This window comes from Pseudophryne corroboree, chromosome 2, assembly GCF_028390025.1.
Source record: "Pseudophryne corroboree isolate aPseCor3 chromosome 2, aPseCor3.hap2, whole genome shotgun sequence".
In the NCBI taxonomy this organism is placed as follows: domain Eukaryota; kingdom Metazoa; phylum Chordata; class Amphibia; order Anura; family Myobatrachidae; genus Pseudophryne; species Pseudophryne corroboree.
Genome location: NC_086445.1, coordinates 854,324,155 through 854,347,477, shown reverse-complemented (window position 1 = coordinate 854,347,477; position 23,323 = coordinate 854,324,155). Strand labels below are relative to the sequence as shown.

Below are 23,323 nucleotides of genomic sequence, written 5' to 3'. Positions count from 1 at the left end.
GTTGCTGATGTTGTTCATGCCGTTGACTTGCGTTGTGTTGAATGCCATGTTGTACGGCGTGCTTGAGGTGTGAGCTGGTCTGTATCTCACCTTAGTTTAACAATAAATCCTTGTCCTCGAAATGTCCGTCTCCCTGGGCACAGTTCCTATAACTGGAGTCTGGAGGAGGGGCATAGAGGGAGGAGCCAGTTCACACCCCTTTGAAAGTCTTAAAGTGCCCATGTCTCCTGCGGATCCCGTCTTTACCCCATGGTTCTTGAAGTGACCCCAGCATCCTCTACGGACTAAGAGAAAAGGATTTACCGGTAGGTATTAAAATCCTATTTTTCCCCCCCTTGGTCTGTTCTTTTTTTTCACGCATATCTGCTGCATATGTTTAACTTTCAGGTACGTTCTGTTTGGTGGTTGTTTTGTGTCTTTTACTTAGTCCTCACTCCTCCTTACTGTTTTATGTATACAGCAATGCTTCTAACATTTTTTTGTTTACACTTGTTGCAATGACATTTTATCTTTCCTCTTTCGTCCTAGAGGATACTTGGGTTCCATTTAGTACCATATGGTATAGACGGGTCCACTAGGAGCCATGGGCACTCTAAGAATTTGATAGTGTGGGCTGGCTCCTCCCTCTATGCCCCTCCTACCAGACTCATTTTAGAAAATGTGCCCGGAGGAGCCGGTCACGCTTATGGAAGCTCCTGAAGAGTTTTCTGCATTTATTTTATGTTTGTTATTTTTCGTGGGACTTAGGGGAGGGAACAGCCCAACCTCTTGAAGGATTAATGGTCCCGTTCCCCACTGACAGGACACTGAGCTCCTGAGGGAACTATTCGCAAGCCCCACCGCGGCGAGCGAACATTCCCGCAGCACTCCACCTCCCCTAACAGAGCCAGAAGAATGGAGAGTGGTGGCGGCATGAGGGTACGGTGACGCATGGCTTCTAACCGGGAAGGAAAGCGTCTCCAGACACAGTACACAGCTGCGTCTTAGTACACTGTACACAGTACCCACACTGGCAAAAACAGCCTTAAAACGTTTTTCTCTCCATTTTAAGCACCAGATTAGCTCAGCCAGTATAAAAAAAGCAGGAAGACTGTGCGCCATTGAAGCGGCGGGGCTTCACTATGAGCCGATCCAGCAACTCTCCAGCGCCATTTTCCCTCTGCAGTGGACACAGTCGATAGCTGACAAGGATGCGCAGCTCCTCCGGAGAGACTCCAGGTTACCTCAGTGGTACCAGGGAGTCATAGCAGGGGGGGAGCGATTATTAGTGTACTAAGTCCCCTATCAGGGTACTTAGTCTGCGACCCGGCTAAGCTTGGCATTAGCGATAAGAGCGCAGTGGGGGCTGGCTCCAAATAACTCTGTGTCTCCCTGAAGGGCTCTTTGTGGGTTAATTGTGCTTAACCTTTTCGTGTGTGTGTGTGTGTGTGTGTGTGTGTGTGTGTGTGTGTGTGTGTGTGTGTGTGTGTGTGTGTGTGTGTGTGTGCGTGCTGTCACATTTACATTATGTCAGGCAAATAGTGTGTTTCTTGTACAGCAGAGTGTTCCTCTTCACCAGGGGGCTCTCTACTGGGTACTCAGGGCAGTGCACCTTCCCACAATAGCGGGGCTGAATTGGAGTGGGTAAATTCCATTAAGAGAATGATCTCCAACGAAATTATCCCGCAATGAGAAAGAGACGCAATACTGAAGACAGACTGTGGATGAGTTTATGAATAGAGACTCAGTCCCCAAACCAGTGTCTCAATCCCCTCCCATTTGTCCGCAAAAACGATCTCTAGGCCCATATACTGCAGTCTGACTCTGACGCTGATGGGACAGACATGGAGGAGGGCGAGGTGGATTTGAAGTGGGGGGATGCTACTCTGTCACAGGGAATAGAGGCTCTTATAGAGGCTATCAGAGATATTCTGCAAATTCCTGATAAGGTGTCAGAGGAGTGTGTGGAATCTTATTTTAATGTAAAAAAGAAGTCCTCAGTCACTTTTCCTGAGTCAAAGTAATTGAAGACCCTGTTTGAAGAACAGTGGATTAATCCTGATAAGAAATTTCAGATCCCTAAAAGGTTGCTTTCATCTTTTCCTTTTCCTCTGGAGGATAGGAAAAAATGGGAAAATCCACCGAAAGTGGACGCATCAGTCTCTAGGATGTCACGGAAAATTGTATTGCCTGACCCTGGTGCAGCCTCCGTAAAAGACACGGCTGATCGTAAAATTGAAACTACACTTAAGTCATTGTATACAGCTGCTAAGGTGGCCCAGAGACCCACTATTGCATGTGCGTGGATCACAAAAGCCATTGCTAAATGGTCAGGTAACCTAATTGAGGGGTTAGATTCCTTGTCTAGGGCGGATGTTACTTTACTCCTGCGGCATATACAGGACTCTGCAAACTTTATGGTGGAAGCCATAGAAGAGAGAGGTTTGCTTAATGCACTCACCACCGCTATGGCAATGTCAGCACGCAGGAGCTAGTGGCTACGCCAGTGGACTGCCGTCGCGGACTCCAAGGAAGGCATGGAAGGCCTGCCCTTCACAGGAGAGGCATTGTTTGGAGACGAACTAGATATATGGATCCCCAAAGCTACTGCGGGTAAGTCTACGTATCTTCCTTCCGCAGCTCCCTCAGCCAGGAAAGCTTATTCAGCTTCAAATGTACAGTCCTTTCCTTAAGGGTAAATCCAGAGGTGCTTCTACGGCATCCAGAGGTGCAAGAGGTAAACCACGTAAACCAGCAACTGCAGGTGCTCATGAACAAAGCTCAGGCTCTGCTTCCTCAAAGCCTTCAGCATGACAGTGGACTGCGATGCCTGAAGGACTGTCAGGTGCGAGCCCGGGTACACTTCTTCAGTCACATCTGGTTAAGTTCGTGCCGGTATCCTTGGGTCATAGATCTTATTTCCCAGGGCTACAGACTGGAGTTCAAAGAGCTCCCACCTCACAGATTCCTCAAATCAGGCTTACCAGCTTCACAATAGGCAAGTATAAATTTACAGCATGCCATCCAAAAACTGGTACAGACTCAAGTCATTGTTGCAGTTCCACCTCATCTGCACAAAAAGGGGTACTATTCCAACTTGTTTGTAGTACCAAAACCGGGCAGTTCGGTACGACCGATCCTGAACCTCAAGTCCTTGAACCCGTTCTTAAGAGTGTCCAAGTTCGAGATGGAGTCTCTGAGAGCGGTGATCTCAGGTTTGGAGCAAGGGGAATTCCTAGTGTCTCTGGATATCAAGGATGCGTACCTTCACATTCCGATCTGGCCGCCTCATCAGGCTTATCTACAGTTTACACTGCAGGACTGTCACTACCAGTTCCAGACCCTTCCATTTGGTCTCTCCACGGCACCGAGGGTATTCACCAAAGTGATGGCAGATATGATGTTTATACTCCGCAAACAGGGAGTGAATATAATTCCGTACCTGTACAATCTTCTGATAAAGGCGCCGTCCAGGGAGTGGTTGCTGGACAGCATTGGTCTCTCAACCAAACTACTCCAGGATCACGGGTGGATTCTGAACCTTCCAAAATCTCACCAAGAGCCAACACGGAGAATGATACTACTGGACACGGGAATGATACTACTGGACATGGAGTCGCAGAAATGGTTCCTTCCATTGGAAAAGGCACTGGTAATCCAGTCGATGGTTCAGGATGTCCTGAAGCCAACCCGGATATTGGTGCATCTATGCATTCGCATTCTGGGGAAGATGGTGGCCTCTTACGAGGTGCTTAAATACGGAAGGTTTCACACAAGACCCTTCCAGCTCGATCTGTTGGACAAATGGTGCGGATGGCATATTCACATGCACCAAAGGATCAGTCTGTCGCCAAAAGCCAGGATCTCCTTTCTGTGGTGGCTACAGATTTTTCACCTCGTCGAGGGTCGGAGGTTCGGAATTCAGGATTGGATCCTGTTAAACACGGACGCAAACCTCAGAGGTTGGGGAGCAGTCACACAGGGGGTGCAGTTTCAAGGAAGATGGTCAAGTTAGGAAGTCATCTTTCCGATCAAAATCTGGAACTCAGGGCCATATACAACACCCTTCTGCAGGCCTCATATCTTCTTCAAGATTGGGCCATCGAGGTCCAGTCGGACAATGTTACATAAACCGACAGGGCGGAACGAAAAGCAGAGCAGCAATGTCAGAGGTGTCAAGAATTTCCTCTGGGCAGAAAAAACCTCTGTGGCGCGTCAGCGGTCTTCATTCCAGGAGTAGACAACTGGGAAGCAGACTTCCTCAGCAGACACTACCTTCACCCGGGGAGTGGGGCCTTCACCCGGAAGTGTTCAGGTGCTTGACACGTCGATGGGGATATCCACAAATCTACATGATGGCCTCTCGTCTCAACAAGAAGCTCAACTGGTATTGTTCCAGATCGAAAGACCCACAGGCAGTGACGGTACACGCTCTGACGACTCCATGGGTCTATCAGATGGTGTACATGTTTCCTCCACTTCCTCTGATCCCAAGAGTTCTAAAAAGAATAAAAAGTGAAAAGGTTCAAGCAATACTCATTGCTTCAGACTGGCCAAGAAGAGCCTGGTACGCGGACCTTCTGGAGATGCTCCTCGAAGATCCGTGGCCTCTACCTCTTCGCGAGGATCTTCTTCAACAGGGCCCGCTCGTCTATCAGGACTTACCACGGCTACGTTTGACAGCATGGAAGTTTAACGGCTGATTCTAGCCAGAAGAGGGATCCCTAACAAAGTTATCCCAACTATAATCCAGCCAGGAAGGGGGTAACGTCTAAGCAGTACCACTGTATTTGGAAGAAATAAGTCTCTTGGTGTAACAGCAGATCTTTTTCTGTGGTGGAATTTCATCTGGGACGTTTACTACTTTTTCTGCTGACAGGTGTGGATGTGGGCCTACGTCTGGGCTCCATAAAAGTCCAGATTTCGGCCTTGTCCATTTTCTTTCAAAAACAATTGGCTTCTCTCATTGAGGGCCAGACATTCTTGAAAGGTGTTCTGCACATCCAACCTCTCTTTGTGCCTCCCACGGCACCTTGGGATCTCAATTTGGTGCTGCAGTTCCTCCAATCAGACTGGTTTGAACTGTTACAGGAAGTGGACGTAACATATCTTACATGGAAGACCGTCACGCTGTTGGCCTTGGCTTCAGCAAGACGTGTGTCGAGCTGGGGGCTTTGTCTCACCAGAGCCCGTACTTAATTTTCCATGAGGACAGAGCTGAACTCAGAACTCGTCAGCAATTTCTTCCTAAAGTGGTGTCTGCGTTTCACATTAACCAACCTATTGTGGTTCCGGTTATCACCGACACTTCTACTACTTCAAAGTCTTTGGATGGTGTGAGGGCTTTGAAGGTATACGTAAAGAGAACAGCTCTTCATAGGAAATCCAACTAGCTGTTCGTTCTCTATGATCCCAATAAAATTGGGTGTCCTGCTTCAAAGCAGACAATTGCATGCTGGATCAGGCTCACTATCCAGCATGCTTATTCCACGACAGGTTTACCGGTTCCAAAATCTGTACAGGCCTAGACTACTAGGTCGGTGGGTTCTTCCTGGGCGGCTGCCCGGGGTGTCTCGGCTTTATAGCTCTGCCGAGTGGCTACTTGGTCTGGTTCGAACATGTTTGCTAAGTTCTACATACAAGTTCCATACTTTGGCCTTTGAGGACCTTCAGTTTGGTCAATCAGTTCTGCAGGAACCTGAGCACTCTCCCACCCGGTTTGGGAGCTTTGGTACATCCCCATGGTACTAAATGGAACCCCAGTATCTTCTAGGACGTAAGAGAAAATAGGATTTTAATTACCTACCGGTAAATCCTTTTCTCATAGTCCGTAGAGGATACTGGGCGCCCACCCGTTGCTTTGTTCTTCCTGCACTGTTACTTGGTTCAGTATTGTTGGTTCAGCTGTTGCTGTTCCTGTTTAAAGTTGGGTTAGCATACTGTAGCTTTCCTCTGGTTTGTGTGTGCTGGTTCGGAATCTCACCACTATCCTTTATATCCCTCTCTCAAATTATGTCCGTCTCCTCGGGCACAGTTTCCTAGACTGAGTTTGGTAGGAGGGCCAGCTCACACTATCAAATTCTTAAAGGGACCATGGCTCCTAGTAGACCCGTCTATACCACATGGTACTTAATGGAACCCCAGTATCCTCTATAGACTATGGGAAAAGGATTTACCAGTATGTAATTCAAATCCAATTTTTTTTTATTTGAAAACTGCAAACTAATAAGAAATCCCTTGAATAAAAAACCCCAAAACAAAGCCTTGAGACTTGAAATTTCATGAGAACAAAATAGTGTAAATTTACATATCTAGGAACATACTGTACCTGTACACTAATAAAATGAGGTAGGACAGGGACAAGAGTAGTATAACTTACTGACTAGAGGGCACAAGATGAGTCTGTACACATGGGAAGAGCGAGTTCAAAGTAGACATAAGAGTATCCTAATATCCTTACAAAGAACCAAGGGTCGAATAGTATTGAGGTTACCAAAAGCAGAGCTGTCTTAACAGCAGTGTAGGCCCCTGGGCACAGCAATGCACTGGGGCCCCTACTCACCCATCAGCGGTAGGGTGGGGGGTGCTATCAGCGGCAGGTTTGAAGTCCCACGAGGGGTAGGGGGTTCTATATTTCGCTCAGCATGTAGGACCTGGAGAAATAATTTCTGCTAATTACTCCTTTACTGCACAGATGGGGCGGGAAGGAGAACACTAAACTGTAGAAGGGGACATTGTGCTGAATGATGGGGCCCTGGTACATGACTTCCAGGGTGGTAGGGGGTGTTTAGTACACAGGGGAGGGGTGGATAGAAGAGTGGGCTTAATATTCATCATTTTCCGGGGGTCAGGGCCGCTTGCTTTACTGCAGATTTAAAATAGATTTCTTAGCTTTAATGGGCTAAAAAAAACTAGAGAGTCCCACCTTTCAGGAGGTACTGGGGACACCTGTTGGGTGGTGCTGGGGACACCTGTCAGGAGGTGCTATATAAAACTGCATATTAGGCATGTGGAGCTGTAGCAGGGACCAGCTGCTTGAAGGCTGATATCTCTGGTACTGGGCATAGTAGAGACAAGCTGCCAGTGTCAACTGAAATGGGAGAGTCCCAGCTTTTGGAGTATATCCTCAGAAAAACTCGTAAGTCAGACAGAACCCGAGATATCTGGCTGGGAAGAACAATTAACAGGCTTGGATGGGGACCACTGCTTTGAAGTCAGATATCTCCGGTTCCCCAGGGCCGATTTTCAAAAATCTGGTACCCCTGGAAAGAGGGGACCCTCAGCTATCAGCCTAGGGCCCTTATACTCCTGGGGCCCTTGGGCAAGAGCCCATTGAGCCCATACGAAAAGACGGCCCTGACCAAAAGGTTAAAAAGGGGAAGACTAGAGAGACCAAGGCCCTCATTCCGAGTTGATCGCTCGCTGCCGTTTTTCGCAGCGCAGCGATCAGGTGAAAAATCTGCATTTATGCGCATGCGCATGGTACGCAGCGCGCATGCGCTAAGTACTTTCACACAAAACTTTGTAGTTTTACAGAGGCTCGAGCGACGTTTTTCAGTCGCTCGAGTGTTCGTTGTTTGATTGACAGGAAGTGGGCGTTTCTGGGCGGCCACTCAGCGGTTTCAGGGAGTGTGCTAAAAAACGCAGGCGTGCCTGGCAAAAACGCAGGAGTGGCTGGGGAAACGGGGGAATGGCTGGCCGAACGCAGGGCGTGTTTGTGACGTCAAACCAGGAACCAAACTGTCTGCAGTGATCGCAAGGAAGGAGTAGGTCTGGAGCTACTCAGAAACTGCATGAAAAGATTTCCGAGCAGTTCTGCTAAGCTAAAATACACTCCCAGAGGGCGGCGGCTTAGCATTTGCACTGCTGCTAAAAGCAGCTAGCGAGCGATCAATGAGGGCCCAAGTGGTTCTTAGCTGCCGTCCAATTCTATGTTTCTATGTTTGTGTTTTTTACCATACGACAAAAGAGCATGTGTGGATAGTGCTAAGGAGAGAACAAAAGGAAAGGCTGCTCTGCCTGTAAGAGCCTACAGTGCTTTCTAAGGGAATATGCCTGAGCTGTAGCCCCCTGTATCACAGGAGGCAGAGGGGTCACTTGTAAATGTAAAAATATATTTCAGTTTTTTGATCTATAAAATTATATACCTGAAAATTTATAATTTTACTCCAATACTGAATGAACTAACATCGTACAGTCCAGAACTTAATAGAAGAGGTTAAAAAAAGAGTGAGAAATAGCATAAGAGAAGAATGGAATTAAGAAGGTGTGTAAGAAATAACCATGGTTGCTTGTAATTTATCAGATGCAGTGGACACAACTAATAATGAAAGCATACGTACTGTCCTGAGGAATACCGTTATTATGTTGGGAGATATGATTCAAGATTCCAGATTTTGCTGACTACTGCTCTGGTGTCTGAAAGGGTAGTAGGTTATTTCTAGTTAATTGTTTAGTTATTAACCATAACCATGGATATACGCAGATAACCTCTTATTCTGAACTCAAATTATTGTATTTATGTTTATGTTCAGCCTTAACTAGATTTCTGGTGGCTCATAAATGTTCTACTAGTTGCTTGCTGCACTTCTCCAGCAACCTAATATCATCATCTGTCATAATCTCATCCCAAACAGGCCTGCATGACAGTGGTGTTCTGTGGTTCTATCTATGCCACTACAATATTATTAGGATAAATGCTAAGCTCTCTACTTAATAGAAGCTAATTCCCACAGTACTGTATGGTTAATTTCAGATAACATTCTGAGTACATAGCAGCAGATGGAGGCTTCAGTTACCATAATCAGATTTTATCATGAGTGTTGGATGTATGGTGCAAATCAGATAGCCGTAAAAGAAGATGAGTTGTCGTTGCAGTGGCATGGAAATAGCGGTGTCGTGAATACAGGTCCCTCCCTCACAGCCCGATTGTGCCCCGGACTCATGGATGGCTTTGACTGTGGAATGATTGTGCCAGTTTTACTGAAATAATAGATAAAACAGTGGTACGCACAGCACTTAGAACTTTGAAGTGGATGGGCTATAGCAACAGAAGACTCCTCTCCTGTCCGCAAAGAACATGGAAAGGAAGCTACAGTGGTCACTGGCCCACCAATACTAGACCGTTGAATATTCTAAAAACACTTTGTCTGTTACAACAAATCTCAGTTTCTGTAGCAACATGCTGATAATTGGGTCAGATTTTGGCATAAACAGCATGAATCCATAGATCCATGCCGCTTTGATCAACCGTTCAGGCTGCTGCTGGTGGTGTACTGACGTGGGGAATGTTTTCTTGACACGCATTAGACTCTTTAACCACTTAACTGGCATGGTCACATCACATGCGACCGCACCACCCCACTATGTCCCCCAGTTTTTGATGAGATCTGTTCTGCAGATGTGTACAATATAATATTTAAATATTGCAAAAAATACTTTTCTCTAACGTCCTAGTGGATGCTGGGGACTCCGTCAGGACCATGGGGAATAGCGGGCTCCGCAGGAGACAGGGCACATCTAAAAAGCTTTTTAGGTCACATGGTGTGTACTGGCTCCTCCCCCTATGACCCTCCTCCAAGCCTCAGTTAGGTTTTTGTGCCCGTCCGAGAAGGGTGCAAACTGGATGGCTCTCTTAAGGAGCTGTTTAGTAAAGTTTTTTTTTAGGTTTCTAATCAGTGATTCCTGCTGGCGACAGGATCACTGCAACGAGGGACTTAGGGGAGAGACTTGCAACTCACCTGCGTGCAGGAGGATTGAAGTTTTAGGCTACTGGACACTGAGCTCCAGAGGGAGTCGGAACACAGGTCAGCCTGGGGTTCGTCCCGGAGCCGCGCCGCCGATCCCCCTTACAGACGCTGAAGAAAGACGGCGGAACGGAGGTCCGGAAACAGGCGGCAGAAGACTTCACAGTCTTCAGAGAGGTAGCGCACAGCACTGCAGCTGTGCGCCATTGTTGCTACACGGCTCACTGACACGGTCACGGAGGGTGCAGGGCGCTGCTGGGGGCGCCCTGGGCAGCAATATAAATACCTATTGTGGCAAATAAATACATCACATATAGCCATTAAGGCTATATGTATGTATTTAACCCAGGCCAGTTTTCCTAATAACCGGGAGAAAAGCCCGCCGTGAAAGGGGCGGAGCTTATTCTCCTCAGCACTCAGCGCCATTTTCCTGACCAGCTCCGCTGGTGAGGAAGGCTCCCACTCTCCCCTGCACTACAGAAACAGGGTTAAAGAGAAGGGGGGCATAAATTGGCGATATAATTATATATTAAGAGCCCATATATAGAAACAACACCTTCTAGGGTTGTTATATACATTATGGCGCTTTTGGTGTGTGCTGGCAAACTCTCCCTCTGTCTCCCCAAAGGGCTAGTGGGTCCTGTCCTCTATCAGAGCATTCCCTGTATGTGTGTGCTGTAGGTCGGTACGTGTGTGTCGACATGTATGAGGAAAATGTTGGTGAGGAGACGGAGAAAATTGCCTGTAATGGTGATGTCACTCTCTAGGGAGTCGACACCAGAATGGATGGCTTACTTATGGAATTACGTGATAATGTCAACACGCTGCAAGCCGGTTGACGACATGAGACAGCCGGCGGACAAATTAGTATCGGTCCAGGCGTCTCAGACACCGTCAGGGGCTTGTAAAAACGCCCATTTACCTCAGTCGGTCGACAGACACTGACACGGACACTGACCCCAGTGTCGACGGTGAAGAAACAAACGTATTTTTCCTTTAGGGCCACAAGTTACATGTTAAGGGCAATGAAGGAGGTGTTACGTATTTCTGATACCACAAGTACCACAAATAAGGGTATTTTGTAGGGTGGGAATAAACTACTTGTAGTTTTGCCTGAATCAGATAAATTAAATGAAGTGTGTGATGATACGTGGGGTTCCTCCGACAGAAAGTTATGGGCGGTATACCCTTTTTCCCGCCAGTAGTAAGGGCGAGTTGGAAAACACACCTTAGGGTGGACAAGGCGCTCACACGCATATAAAAAACATGGCGTTACCGTTTCCAGATACGGCCGCCCTCAAGGAGCCAGCTGATAGGAAGCTGAAAAATATCATAACAGTATATACACACATACTGGTGTTATACTACGACCAGCAATCGCCTCAGCCTGGATGTGCAGCGCTGAGGGGGCTTGGTCGGATTTCCTGACTGAAAATTTTGATACCCTTGACAGGGACAGGATTTTATTGTCTATAGAGCATTTTAGGGATGCATTTCTATATATGTGTGATGCGCAGAGGCATATTTGCATTCTGGCATCAAAGAGTAAATGTGATGTACATATCTGCCAGACGAAGACACGACAGTGGTCAGGTGAGGCAGATTCCAGACGGCATATGGAAGTATTGCCGTATAAAGGGGCGGTCCATTGGACCTGGTGGCCATGGCAACAGCTGAAAAATCCACCTTTTGTTACCCCGAGTCACATATTGGCAGAAAAGGACACAGTCTTTTCAGTCTCAGTCCTTTCGTCCCCATACGGGCAGGCGGGCGAAGGCCAGTCATATCTGCCCAGGGGGAGAGGAAAGGGAAGAAGACTGCAGCAAGCAGCTCATTCCCAGGAACAGAAGCTCCTCACGGCTTCTGCCAAGTCCGCAGCATAACGCTGGGGCCGTACAAGCGGACTCAGGTGCGGTAGGGGGTCATCTCAAGAGTTTCAGCAACACTCGCAAGGGAACTCCGGGATCCTACATGTAATATCCCAGGTGTACATTGGAAATTCGAGACGTCTCCCCCTCACACAATTCACAGGCTGTATTCCCAGCAGGTGATAATCAAAGTACCCTTCTTACAACAAGGAAGGGGGTAGTATTCCACACTATATTGTGGTACTGAAGCCAACCGGCTCGGTGAGATCTGAAATATTTGAACACTTACATACAAGCGTTCAAATCAAGATGGAGTCACTCGGAGCAGTGATAGCGAACCAGGAAGAAGGGGACGATATGATGTCACTGGATATCAGGGACGTTTACCTACAGGTCCAAATTTGCCCTTCTCACCAAGGGTACTTCAGGTTCCTGGTACAGAACTGTCACTATCAGTTCAGACGCTGCCGTTTGGATGGTCCACGGCGCCCCGGGTCTTTACCAAGGTAATGGCCGAAATGATGATTTTTCTTAAAAGAAACATGGACGCTTTCCTGATAAGGGCAAGGTCCAGAGAACAGTTGGAGGTCGGAGTAGCACTATCTTAAGTAGTTCTACGACAGCACGAGTGGATTCTAAATATTCCAAAATCGCAGCTTTTTCCGACGACACGTCTACTGTTCCTAGGGAAGATTCTGGACACAGTCCAGAAAAACGTGTTTCTCCCAGTGGAGAAAACCAGGGAGTTATCCGAGCTAATCGGGATCCTCCTAAAACCAGGAAAAGTGTCAGTGCATCATTGCACAAGAGTCCTGGTAAAAATGGTGGCTTATTACGAAGCAATTCCATTCGGCAGATTTCCCGCAAGAACTCTTCAGTGGGATCTGCTGGACAAATGGTCCGGATCGCATCCTCAGATGCATCAGCGGATAACCCTATATCCAAGGAAAAGGGTGTCTCTCCTGTGGTGATTACAGAGTGCTCATCTTCTAGAGGGCCGCAGATTCGGCATTCAGGATTGGATGCCGGTGACCACGGAGGCCAGCCTGAGAGGCTGGGGAACAGTCACACAGGGAAAAAATTTCCAGGGAAGTGTGATTAAGTCTGGAGAATTCTCTCCGCATAAATAAGCTTAGAGCAAATTTATAATGCTCTAAACTTAGCTAGACCTCTGCTTCAAGGTCAGCCGGTATTGATCCAGTGGGATAACATCACGGCAGTCGCCCACGTAAACAGAAGGGCGGCACAAGAAGCAGGAGGGCAGTGAAAACTGCAAGGATTTTTCGCTAGGCGGAAAATCATGTGATAGCACTGTCAGCAGTGTTCTTTCCGGGAGTGGACGACTGGGAAGCAGACTTCCTCAGCAGGCATGACCTCCACCCGGGAGAGTGGAAACTTCATAGGGAAGTTTTTCAACATGATTGTGGACCGTTGGCAAAGACCAAAGGTGGACATGATGGCGTCCCGCCCGAACAAAAACGGGACAGGTATTCCGCCAGGTCATGAGACCTTCAGGCGATAGCTGTGGATGTTCTGGTAACACCGTGGGTGTACCAGTCTGTGTATGTGTTCCCTCCTCTGTTTCTCATAACCAGGGTATTGAGAATTATAAGACATAGAGGAGTATGAACTATACTAGTGGCTCCGGATTGGCCAAGAGGGACTTGGTACCCGGAACTTCAAGAAATGCTCACAGAGGACTAAGGGCCTGGGGAGCTAAGAAGGGACTTGATTCAGCAAGTACCATGTCTATTCCAAGACTTACCGCGGCTGCGTTTGACGGCATGGCGGTTGAATGCCGGATCCTGAGGGGAAAAGGCATTCCATAAGAGGTCATACCTACCCTGGTCAAAGCCAGGAAGGAGGTGACCGCACAACGTCATCACCACATGTGGTGAAAATATGTTGCGTGGGTGAGGCCAGGAAGGCTCCACGACGGAAATTCAACTAGGTCGATTTCTACACTTCCTGAAAACAGGAGTGTTTTGGACCTCAAATTGGGGTTCATTAACATTTAAATTTCGGCCCTGTAGATTTTCTTCCAGAAAGAATTGACTTCAGTTCCTGAAGTCCAGATTGTAAAGGATGTATTGCATATACAGCTTTTTTGTGCCCCTAGGGGCACCGTGAGATCTCAACATAGTGTTGGGATTTCTTAAAATCATATTGGTTTGAACCGCTCAAATCTGTGGATTTGAAATATCTCACATGGAAAGTGACCATGCTGTTGACAAATATCTCACATGGGAAGTGACCATGTTGTTAGCCCTGGCCTCGGCCAGGCGATTGTCAGAATGGGCGGCTTTGTCTTACAAAAGCCCATATTAAAATTTTCCATTTGAACAGGACAGAACTGGGACTCGTCTCCAGTTTCTTCATGAAGGGGTGTCAGCGTTTTCACCTGAAACAACCTCTTGTGGTGCCTGCGGCTACTAGGGACTTGGAGGACTCCAAGTTACTAGACGTGGTCAGGGCCCTAAAAATATATATATATATATATATATATATATATAGTTAGGACGGCTGGAGTCAGAAAGTCTGACTTGCTGTTTATACTGTATACACCCAACAAGCTGGGTGCTCATGCTTCTAAGCAGTCTATTGCACGCTGGATTTGTAGTACAATTCAGCTTGCACATTCTGTGGCAGGCCTGCCACAGACGAAATATGTAGATGCCCATTCCACAAGGAAGGTGGGCTCATCCTGGGCGGCTGCCCGAGGAGTCTCGGCATTACAACTTTGCCGAGCAGCTACGTGGTCAGGGGAGAACACGTTTGTAAAATTTTACAAATTTTGATACTCTGGCTAAGGAGGACCTGGAGTTCTCTCATTCGGTGCTGCAGAGTCATCCGCACTCTCCCGCCCGTTTGGGAGCTTTGGTATAATCCCCATGGTCCTGACGGAGTCCCCAGCATCCACTAGGACGTTAGAGAAAATAAGAATTTACTTACCGATAATTCTATTTCTCGTAGTCCGTAGTGGATGCTGGGCGCCCATCCCAAGTGCGGATTGTCTGCAATGCTTGTACATGGTTATTGTTACAAAAATCGGGTTATTACTATTGTTGTGAGCCATCTTTTCGGAGGCTACTTCGTTTTGTTATCATACTGTTAACTGGGTTCAGATCACAAGTTGTACGGTGTGATTGGTGTGGCTGGTATGAGTCTTACCCGGGATTCAAGATCCTTCCTTATTGTGTACGCTCGTCCGGGCACAGTACCTAACTGAGGCTTGGAGGAGGGTCATAGGGGGAGGAGCCAGTACACACCATGTGACCTAAAAAGCTTTTTAGATGTGCCCTGTCTCCTGCGGAGCCCGCTATTCCCCATGGTCCTGACGGAGTCCCCAGCATCCACTACGGACTACGAGAAATAGAATTATCGGTAAGTAAATTCTTATTTTAAAACTATATTAAATTTGGAAAAAAAACAATGTTATGAATGGGGTTGAAATGAAAAATAGTCTGTTCAGTGGTTAAAAACAATTGAATGTGGTTTAAAGGCCACATCCTACCTGATTATTGTTGCTGACCATGTGTATCACTTTATGGCCACAGTCTACCCATCTTCTAGTGGCTACTTCCAGTAGGATAAAACACCATGTCACAAAGCACGTGTCATCTCTAGCTGGTTCCATGAGCATGAGGCCAGTATATTCCCAGTGGCCTCCTCAGTTACCATATCTCAATCCAATAGATGAAACTATGCTAGGTGCAGATTCTACCTCAGAGTATGGCCTCTGATGTGAGTGATTAAGTGATTGAGTTCGCAACCAGTTCAGCGACATGCCTGCGATTCTTCCAAAACACGCCCATAAGATGGACTATCTCCATGGGTTTTTGTAGCTACCACCTTGTCATTGCCCAGGAACGCTCAATACATTTTGAAAACATTTCTGAAACCGTGCATATACTCGAAGGCAACTGTGCACATACTGTAGAATCTGCACACATGCGCAGTGCCACTTAGAAGCAAACGCAGAAGAAACAAATCCCTTTGCTACGTTCGACATCACCGCTGCGTCCAAACAAAAGGTCGGTGATGTGGAAGAATCTGGGCGGAGTTTAGACAGATCAGGAGAGAGACTTCTTTTGTCCCTTTACTAAATGAGTCAGTGTTTGGAGATATGCACATACAGATGGAGCATCCGTCATCTTTGCCTGCTTAGTCGCAGGCGTGCAATCCCGGCGTGACTAGGTGATTAGTCTGAAAAGTGCGGCACAAATGCAAGGAATGTGCACTTTAACACACAAATAGTTGCAGCTATTTTTTAAATGTAAGCAAGAAAAACTTTGAATAATGTCAAACAAAATAGTTTGAATTCATTAATATATTTATCTGATTTTGTTTGTCTTACACAGATGCTAACTCCACAGAATTTGACCCGAACACAAAGAATCCAGTGGTGAGTAATTGAGTTCAGATTTGCTAATCTTGCAATGACTGATTTTCCTAACAATAAGATGTGCAAATGTAGTGGAGAGTTCCCCTTTTCACCTTCTGTATTGGAAAGAGGGAGAGCAGTTTGGGGCTCATCTCAATGTGGAGACCTTTACGTTTTGAACACACATGCAGTGGTGGATTTTACCTAGCTGCTGTAGGCACCCCAGTAAAATCTACCACCCCAAGGAACTGCCCAGCAGTAGCAGTGGCTTCCCATTGGAATTGATTTCTGATAATAACACAACAGACAGGAAGTCACAGATATGCATTCCGGAATGGCAGTCTTCCCCTGGAACTGCCAGTGTGGAATGCAATAGTAGAAAGGTCTTCCAATGGGAAGCCACTTCCCTGCTATTACAGCAGCACTACCTGGCTTCTAGAGGTTGCCTAAGCACTCACGAACCTTATAATTGCTATTGCCTGTGAGATCTAGTCCTACTCTTCACCTTCAGGAAGGCAATTTGTTGATTTGTGCTCATGTGCAGGACCATGATACCGCTTGTGCACATTTACAGACCTGCAGGCCACACAATGGAGGAGTCAACGCTGCCTATGTTCATAGTATGGGGGGTATTCAATTACCTGTGAAGAAACATTGGGCGTTTTTCACTATTTGTTCCTGATGTTTCACTCATATGTTTTTTACAGGCTATCCAATTTGGTCACCTGTAAAAAAAAAAGCCAAAAAAAATAAATTTCTTAACAGACATGTTCAGTGAAACTTGTGTGTTTTCAGTAGAAACAGACCCATTTTCAGCTGTTTCTGGGGATTTGGTTTCAATTGCCTGAGGCAGGTGAAAAAAAAATCTGCAATAAGCCGCGACTTGCAACAGTTTATCGGGGCTGACAGGATAGCCCCAGGTGAGACAGTTAGCCGTGATAATTAAACACAGCAAATTGGATATCAACCTATATGTTGAGTTAGATGAGATTCACTCAAACTCAGAAAAATAAAGTAATTCTGCCAGACGAGTATATACAATACTTAAAGTACGTTGCTGGATAGCTACACATTAATAATGTAAGGAAGTGTAATATTGTCTTGCCAGCTGTAAACTGTAATGCAAACAGAGAATACTAATGGAATAACACCTGTTATCCCCATTAGAAATCAAAATTGAAGTTTCTTTTCTGCAGTAGACCAAATGGCAGTATTTGCTAAAATATTCAGAATAGAGAGACGGAATCTTGAAAGGTTAAGATACAATCACCCAATCACAAGAGGGGCAGATAATCACTAGTCCTCATCAGCATTGTGCATTGTTGCAGCAGCCCTCCAGCCTTTACCTGATCCAAAGTACTGTAGATGTCACATGGTAGCTGGGATAACAGGTGGTAAGACAAATTGTATGTAAGGGGACAGAGGACCGGATTCAGAGGTGGATGCAAATCAGATATTTTTGCAGTTACTTAATGGTTTTTGTACTGTTCATGCGTCTGAGTAACAACAGCTTTCCCTGTATTCATATGTAATAACAGAGACACAACTGGATACTATTGCAGGCATGCCATGTATAGGGATAATAGAACCATAAACAGAGAAACCACAATGTGTAGCACAGGACCAGAACCAGTAAACTTGCATGTATCTATCAGTAAGGTGCAGTAGGATGGGAGTGGGCTTATTAGATGAAGCTTATTTAAGTCTTTAGTAAGCTAAATAAATGTCAGGTACTGGCAGTTGTTAGGGGCAACCATTTGAAAATCTACCTGTCCAGTCTGCTAGGTCCAAAGGAAACTGGAGTCTGTTGAACACTCATTTCAGTCTATAAGGGATCTGATGCTTTTTTGGCCTTGTGTGTCCCAAATCGCAGGTGTAAAGTGCTCTCAATAAATAAGCTGCAATTGTGATGATATGCAAAGCTGTAAGTTGTGTTCAGGCCAGTATCTATACAGTATATACATACCTCCTGCTCTGCAAAGCAGCGAGTGACCTCTGAATACATGCTGCACGGCATGTATTCAGTGCTAAGAGGAGAGAAGGGGGCTGCCCAGCTGCTCGGGGAGCGCTGGGTATGCCCCCAAACTGAAGAAAAGCAGGTCAGCATCGGGTGACCATACCCACCAATCGAAAGCCACGCCCCCACCAGACAAGGCCACGCCCCCTTTTTGGTCCCAATTTTCGACCCTGAAAAGTTGGGAGGTATGTATATACACCAGGTTTTGTTTTTTTAAATGTGCATCTCATTCGCATCACAGACACATGATACACCACTGAAAGTATACTAGAGATGCTGGGATGTGACTCTAAACACAGAGGAATTAGTTTTCAACACGTAAGTCACAACGGAACTTGGCGTGAGGAAACGCTGCGGTCGCTGCATCATAGCACTTCCTAACAAAGATTCAGATGCAGTCACACACAGATGTACAAATGTCATCAACTTGATCAGTGTAATCTAGAAAAGTTCTGTAGTTTTATCACTTTTTGTTTGTGTTTGTGTGACTAAGAAACACATTTTGAGTGTGAAAGATGCTTGACGTGTCCTAGTCACCCAGCACCTGGCAAGCCCAAGAGGGGTTATTTTACACAACTGAAGCTACAGTGTATGAGGACACATCTGTATCATCGTCATCCATGTATTCACAGTCAGCCAATCCGAATCAGATACGCAGTGCTGGTGACTGGCATCATCCTCATTGTTGTTTACTCCACCTCTCAACCTACCGTAAATGATATGGATTGGACATGCATGTGCCAGTCAGCATCTATTTGCAATTAAGCGTACAGGTCCTTACTGTCAATTATCTACATTAGTGCGTTCCTTCCCTTCTCCATCCTGTAGCTCCCGACACAACCAGGGATAAGTGTAAGTAATGATAGAAAATATCTGTTGGATGTTTGGATGGCTGGGGTTAATAGTGGATGCTTTATTAATGAGGTAACTTGTATAAACTAGTCTCAGCTGTTTATTATATTTAGATGCCAGTTTTCTTCTGCACAAAATACATTATGGGATTTAAAGCCAAAATTATATTCCAAATTCTGGATCGTCTGCTTAACTGAGATGCAGTTTTCAGCTCACGTTTGCTAAAGCCTTTGGGAAGCTCACAGTTTGCTAGCACAAGTCGAACAGATTACCATTGATGCAGAGTTTAAACAGATTTGATAAAATTGGGAATCTCCAGATGTAGATACACTACAGAAAAATGAGAATGTTCAGTACATGGTGAGAATTGCGAATGTAGTATTTGAGGAGTGGATGGTAAACTTAAGGTAAATCAGCCATTTATTACTTGCATTACACCATAAGAACTGCTTCAGAAAACAAATTGTACTGTACATTTTTTAAATATGGTCAATTCCATGCCTTATGTATATATAGGGGCCAATTCAATTCAGATAGAATAGCGCTGGGAAGGAGCTCCAAGTACTATTCAATTCACCGCACTGTTATGTTAGTGAAGGCTGGTTCTCGCGTACTAAATAGGGTGTTAAGTCTTCAACTTAAGTGCCCGTCGTGATGCTGTTTCTGCCGCACTACAGGCAGAAACTAACATTGCGCTAATAGTTTTGTCTGATTTTAGCTCGCACCCCCAGAGGGCATCACGTCGCGTTGAATTGAATAACTCCAGGAGCTCCCTCCCAGCACTCTTCAATCCGCGCTGAATTGAATTGACCAGATAGAGAGAGAGCTTTTTGTTTCAGAGGTTGCTTGACAAATAAGGCATGCTACCAACTTTATTTAAAAATGTTTTTGCTTGTTTGCGTAAGTCATACATTGGACCTGGAAACAGCATATATCTATATGTAAGATCAGAGGTTAAAGTGAGCCGGAATGGGGCGGAACTGCGTTCCCTCAGTTCCAATTGGAGACGGAACACAGTTCTGCCTCCTCCGGCTCACCTAACCCAGAATGTGAGCCCGGAGCCGCATGGGGATGCCGGTCGCCCGCTGAGATTGTGTTATCAGCGGGCGCCGGCACCTTCCCCTCAGTGGCAACGCTCTGGCTTCCGGCTGTGTGTGGCTGGGTGGCACTATGGGAGAGACGTCATGACGTCTCTCCCATAGATCCGAGGAGCAGGCGGCTAGGCGGAGATCAGCGGTCCGGAAGCAGGAGCGGGGCTGGTGAGTATTGTGTGTTTTTTGTATTTGTTTTTTGTGTGTGTGAAGCGGCGCTACTTGGGGGCAGCTTCTACTGGTGGCAGCTGTACTGGGGGCATAACTACAGGGGGCATCTGTACTGGGGGCAGCTTCTGCTGGGGGCATAACTACTGGGGGCATCTGTATGGGGGGCAGCTTCTACTGGTGGCAGCTGTACTGGGGGCATCTGTACTGGTGGGAACTTCTGCTGGGGGCATAACTACAGGGGGCATCTGTACTGGAGACAGCTTCTACAGGGGGCAGAACTACAGGGGGCAGCTTCTACTGGGAGCATAACTACAGGGGGCATCTGTACTGGGGGCAGCTTCTACTGGGAGCATAACTACAGGGGGCATCTGTACTGGGGGCATAACTACAGGATGCAGCTTCTACTGGGGCAGCACTACAGGGGCATCTGTACTGGGGGCATAACTACACGGGGCATCTGTACTATCGGCATCTTCTACTGGGGGCAGCTTCTACTGGGGGCATCTGTACTGGGGTCATAACTACAGGGGGCATCTGTACTGGGGTCATAACTACAGGGGGCATCTGTACTGGGGGCTTAACTACAGGGGGCAGCTTCTGCTGGGGGCATCTGTACTGGGGACATCTGTACTGGGGGTAGCTCTGCAGGGGGCAGCTCTACTGGGGGCATCTGTACTGGGAGCAGCTCTACATAATTTAAATTGGGGATACTATTGGGTGACCACGCCCCTTTTTTTGCGGCACGCACAATCCCTTTGGAGCTGGGGCGGTGGGAGGGCTGAGTTCCACCACCTCTCCAGGACCACTATAAGCACTGTGTAAGATATTTTATTATATCTCAACAAATGCCTCCGTGCTTCCCTACAGCACCCCTCCAGGCCCTGCCTCTCATTGTACCTAGCATGCACCAGGCAAGTGTTTAGTTACATGTCTCAGTGATGAGTGGTACCTCTATCTTCATGTAAACATATTTGGGAGGCCCACTGTTTATAATTGCATATATGAAAACTTAAAATAAAAATAAATGTTGGTAAATATTGTATCTCCATAGGGCTGGGTCCGCGTGACTGGCTGCCGGGATCCCGACGGTCAGCATACCGACTCAGGGCTCTCAGCAACATAATGCCGGCGGAGGGGGGCGAGCGCAACAAAGCCCCTTGCGGGCTCGCTGCGCTTGCCACTCAGGTTCTGTTCCCACTCTATGGGTGTCGTGGATACCCACAAGTTGTAATAGACGCTGTGAGTCAGCATTTTGGCTGCCAGCATTCAGAGTGCTTGGGATTCCGGCGTCGGCATAGTGACTTCCAGGATCCCGAGCCGCCAGTCCCATGACTGCATCCCTCTCCATATGCTGTTCTAGCCATATTTGGCTGAATTCTGGTTGTGTAAACCTCTACTGGCCATCTGGCTTGTCATAATCAAGAGAATCAATATCCTAATAATTGCACTTCACCTGGCTGGCTTTCTGCCCTTGTAAGTGGTGATCTGCTTATTGTATAATATAAGCAAGTGACACTGCTTTTGCCAATTCCTCCACAACCTACATAATACTTTGGCTGTTTCTAGTTGCACTTTAAGGTGTAGTGTATCAGAAAAACAACTGAGGTCTGTCGGCATCAGTCTACAGGCTGTCCAGTAGAATCAGAGCCGACAGCATTCTGATTAAAGGTGAATCCGTGTCACACAAGTTTATTGTTTCTATAAAATGCTTTGATTAACTTGTGACATTTAATCAGAGCTGCGACTAGTTCTCTTTTTATGTTAGGCTCAGGGATTTCAGTACTCCTGGAGACTGATTTGAGTGCCCACTTTATTAAGCAGCAACTAGACTTTTACTCTGTCTTACATGGTTTCAGTCTTGATAGAGTAAATGTGGAAGCTACATAAATAAGTCCTGTAGCATCAGATGTTGCTGTTGCTTTTAAAAAAGATGTTCTCTACACTGCAAGATGCTGCAGATGTCATTATTTCTAGCTTTACAGCAGTAACTTAGCTTAGATCATGATCAGAACTTACAGGTAAATCACGTCAGGTACAAGGAAATCAGAAGCAACAGATAATAGGAACAGATAGGCACAACAAGATAGCAGTGAGCTGGCTAAACAAAGCTTATACATGTCCGGAAGAATCTATACAAGTGTCAGGGCCTGGCAGCTTCATAAATGCAGGTGAATGGAAATCAACCTGTCCAGTTAAATGTACAAAGGAAGCAAGAGTCTGATGTACTTTGTCATTTGAGACTGTGGCTCTCCACAAAACGTGTGTGTGTGTGATGATGCTTCGTGTACTCCCAGAAGAGTACCACTAGGTTGGGATAGCTATCGGAGATACATCACAATGGCCAGGCCACTTAGGGGTATATTCAATAAAAGTCGGATCCATTCCGACATGCAGTTGTCAGAATGGATCCGACAACCCCTATTCAATGGAACACAGGGACCCCTCCTGCCGCTGCTGTCAGCGGCTACATATGCGCTGACAGCAGCGGCCAGGTGCGCAGATGGTGGCGGGCAAGAGCTGGACGGCGGTGGGGGTAAGCTGGGCGGCGGGGGGGAGCAGAGATCGGCGGCAGGAGGAGCTGGCTGCAGGGAGAGAGGTGCCTGCGGGCGGTGGGGAGAGCACAGATCGGCGGCCGGTGGGAGGAGCTGGCTGTGGTGGAACATGTCTGCGGCGGCAGGGGGAGGCGCTGCAGGGAGAGAGGTGCCTCGCCGGGGGACGGCCAGGCACCTCTCTCACTGCATCGCCTCCGCGCGCCGCCGCAGACATGTCCCCCGCAACCAGTTCCCCCCGCCGGACGTTGATCTCCGCTCCCCCAGCCGCCCGCAGCACCGCTTGTCTTCTCACCTCAATCCGACTTGTTTTCAAGTCAGATTGAGTTTGTCGGAAAAGGGATCTGCTGAGTTAAAGGGGCATGACTGAGACAGCGTTAAGGGGCATAACTGTGGGGGCTCTGCTCATTTAAAAGCATGACTGTGGGGGCTGTGAGGATTAAGGTAAATAGAGGGGCATGACTGAGGAGCCTCTGTACCTTACATATAAAGGGGGATAACAGAGGCAACTCTAAAAAATTGTCTCTCTGTTTCTTAATATGAACTGTAAGAAAAAAGTTTAAAATCCACTGCTTTAAGATTAAGGGGTGTATTCAATAACTGTCGGAAGCTGCCGTCTTGTCGGAAAGACGGCAGTTTCCGTCAGAAATAGGTCGGAAGGGGTTC

General features: G+C 46.9%; 1 protein-coding gene across 3 annotated transcripts in view; it reads left to right on the top strand.

Moving 5' to 3' along the window:
• Window positions 1-23,323, top strand: part of CTPS2 (CTP synthase 2) — an 848,459-nt gene that overhangs the window by 378,516 nt on the left and 446,620 nt on the right. For all 3 annotated transcript variants that reach the window (XM_063955808.1, XM_063955806.1, XM_063955807.1), the window contains one exon: window positions 15,955-15,998. In XM_063955808.1, coding sequence (XP_063811878.1) covers window positions 15,955-15,998 — 44 coding nt within the window. The remainder of the gene's footprint in view (window positions 1-15,954; window positions 15,999-23,323) is intronic.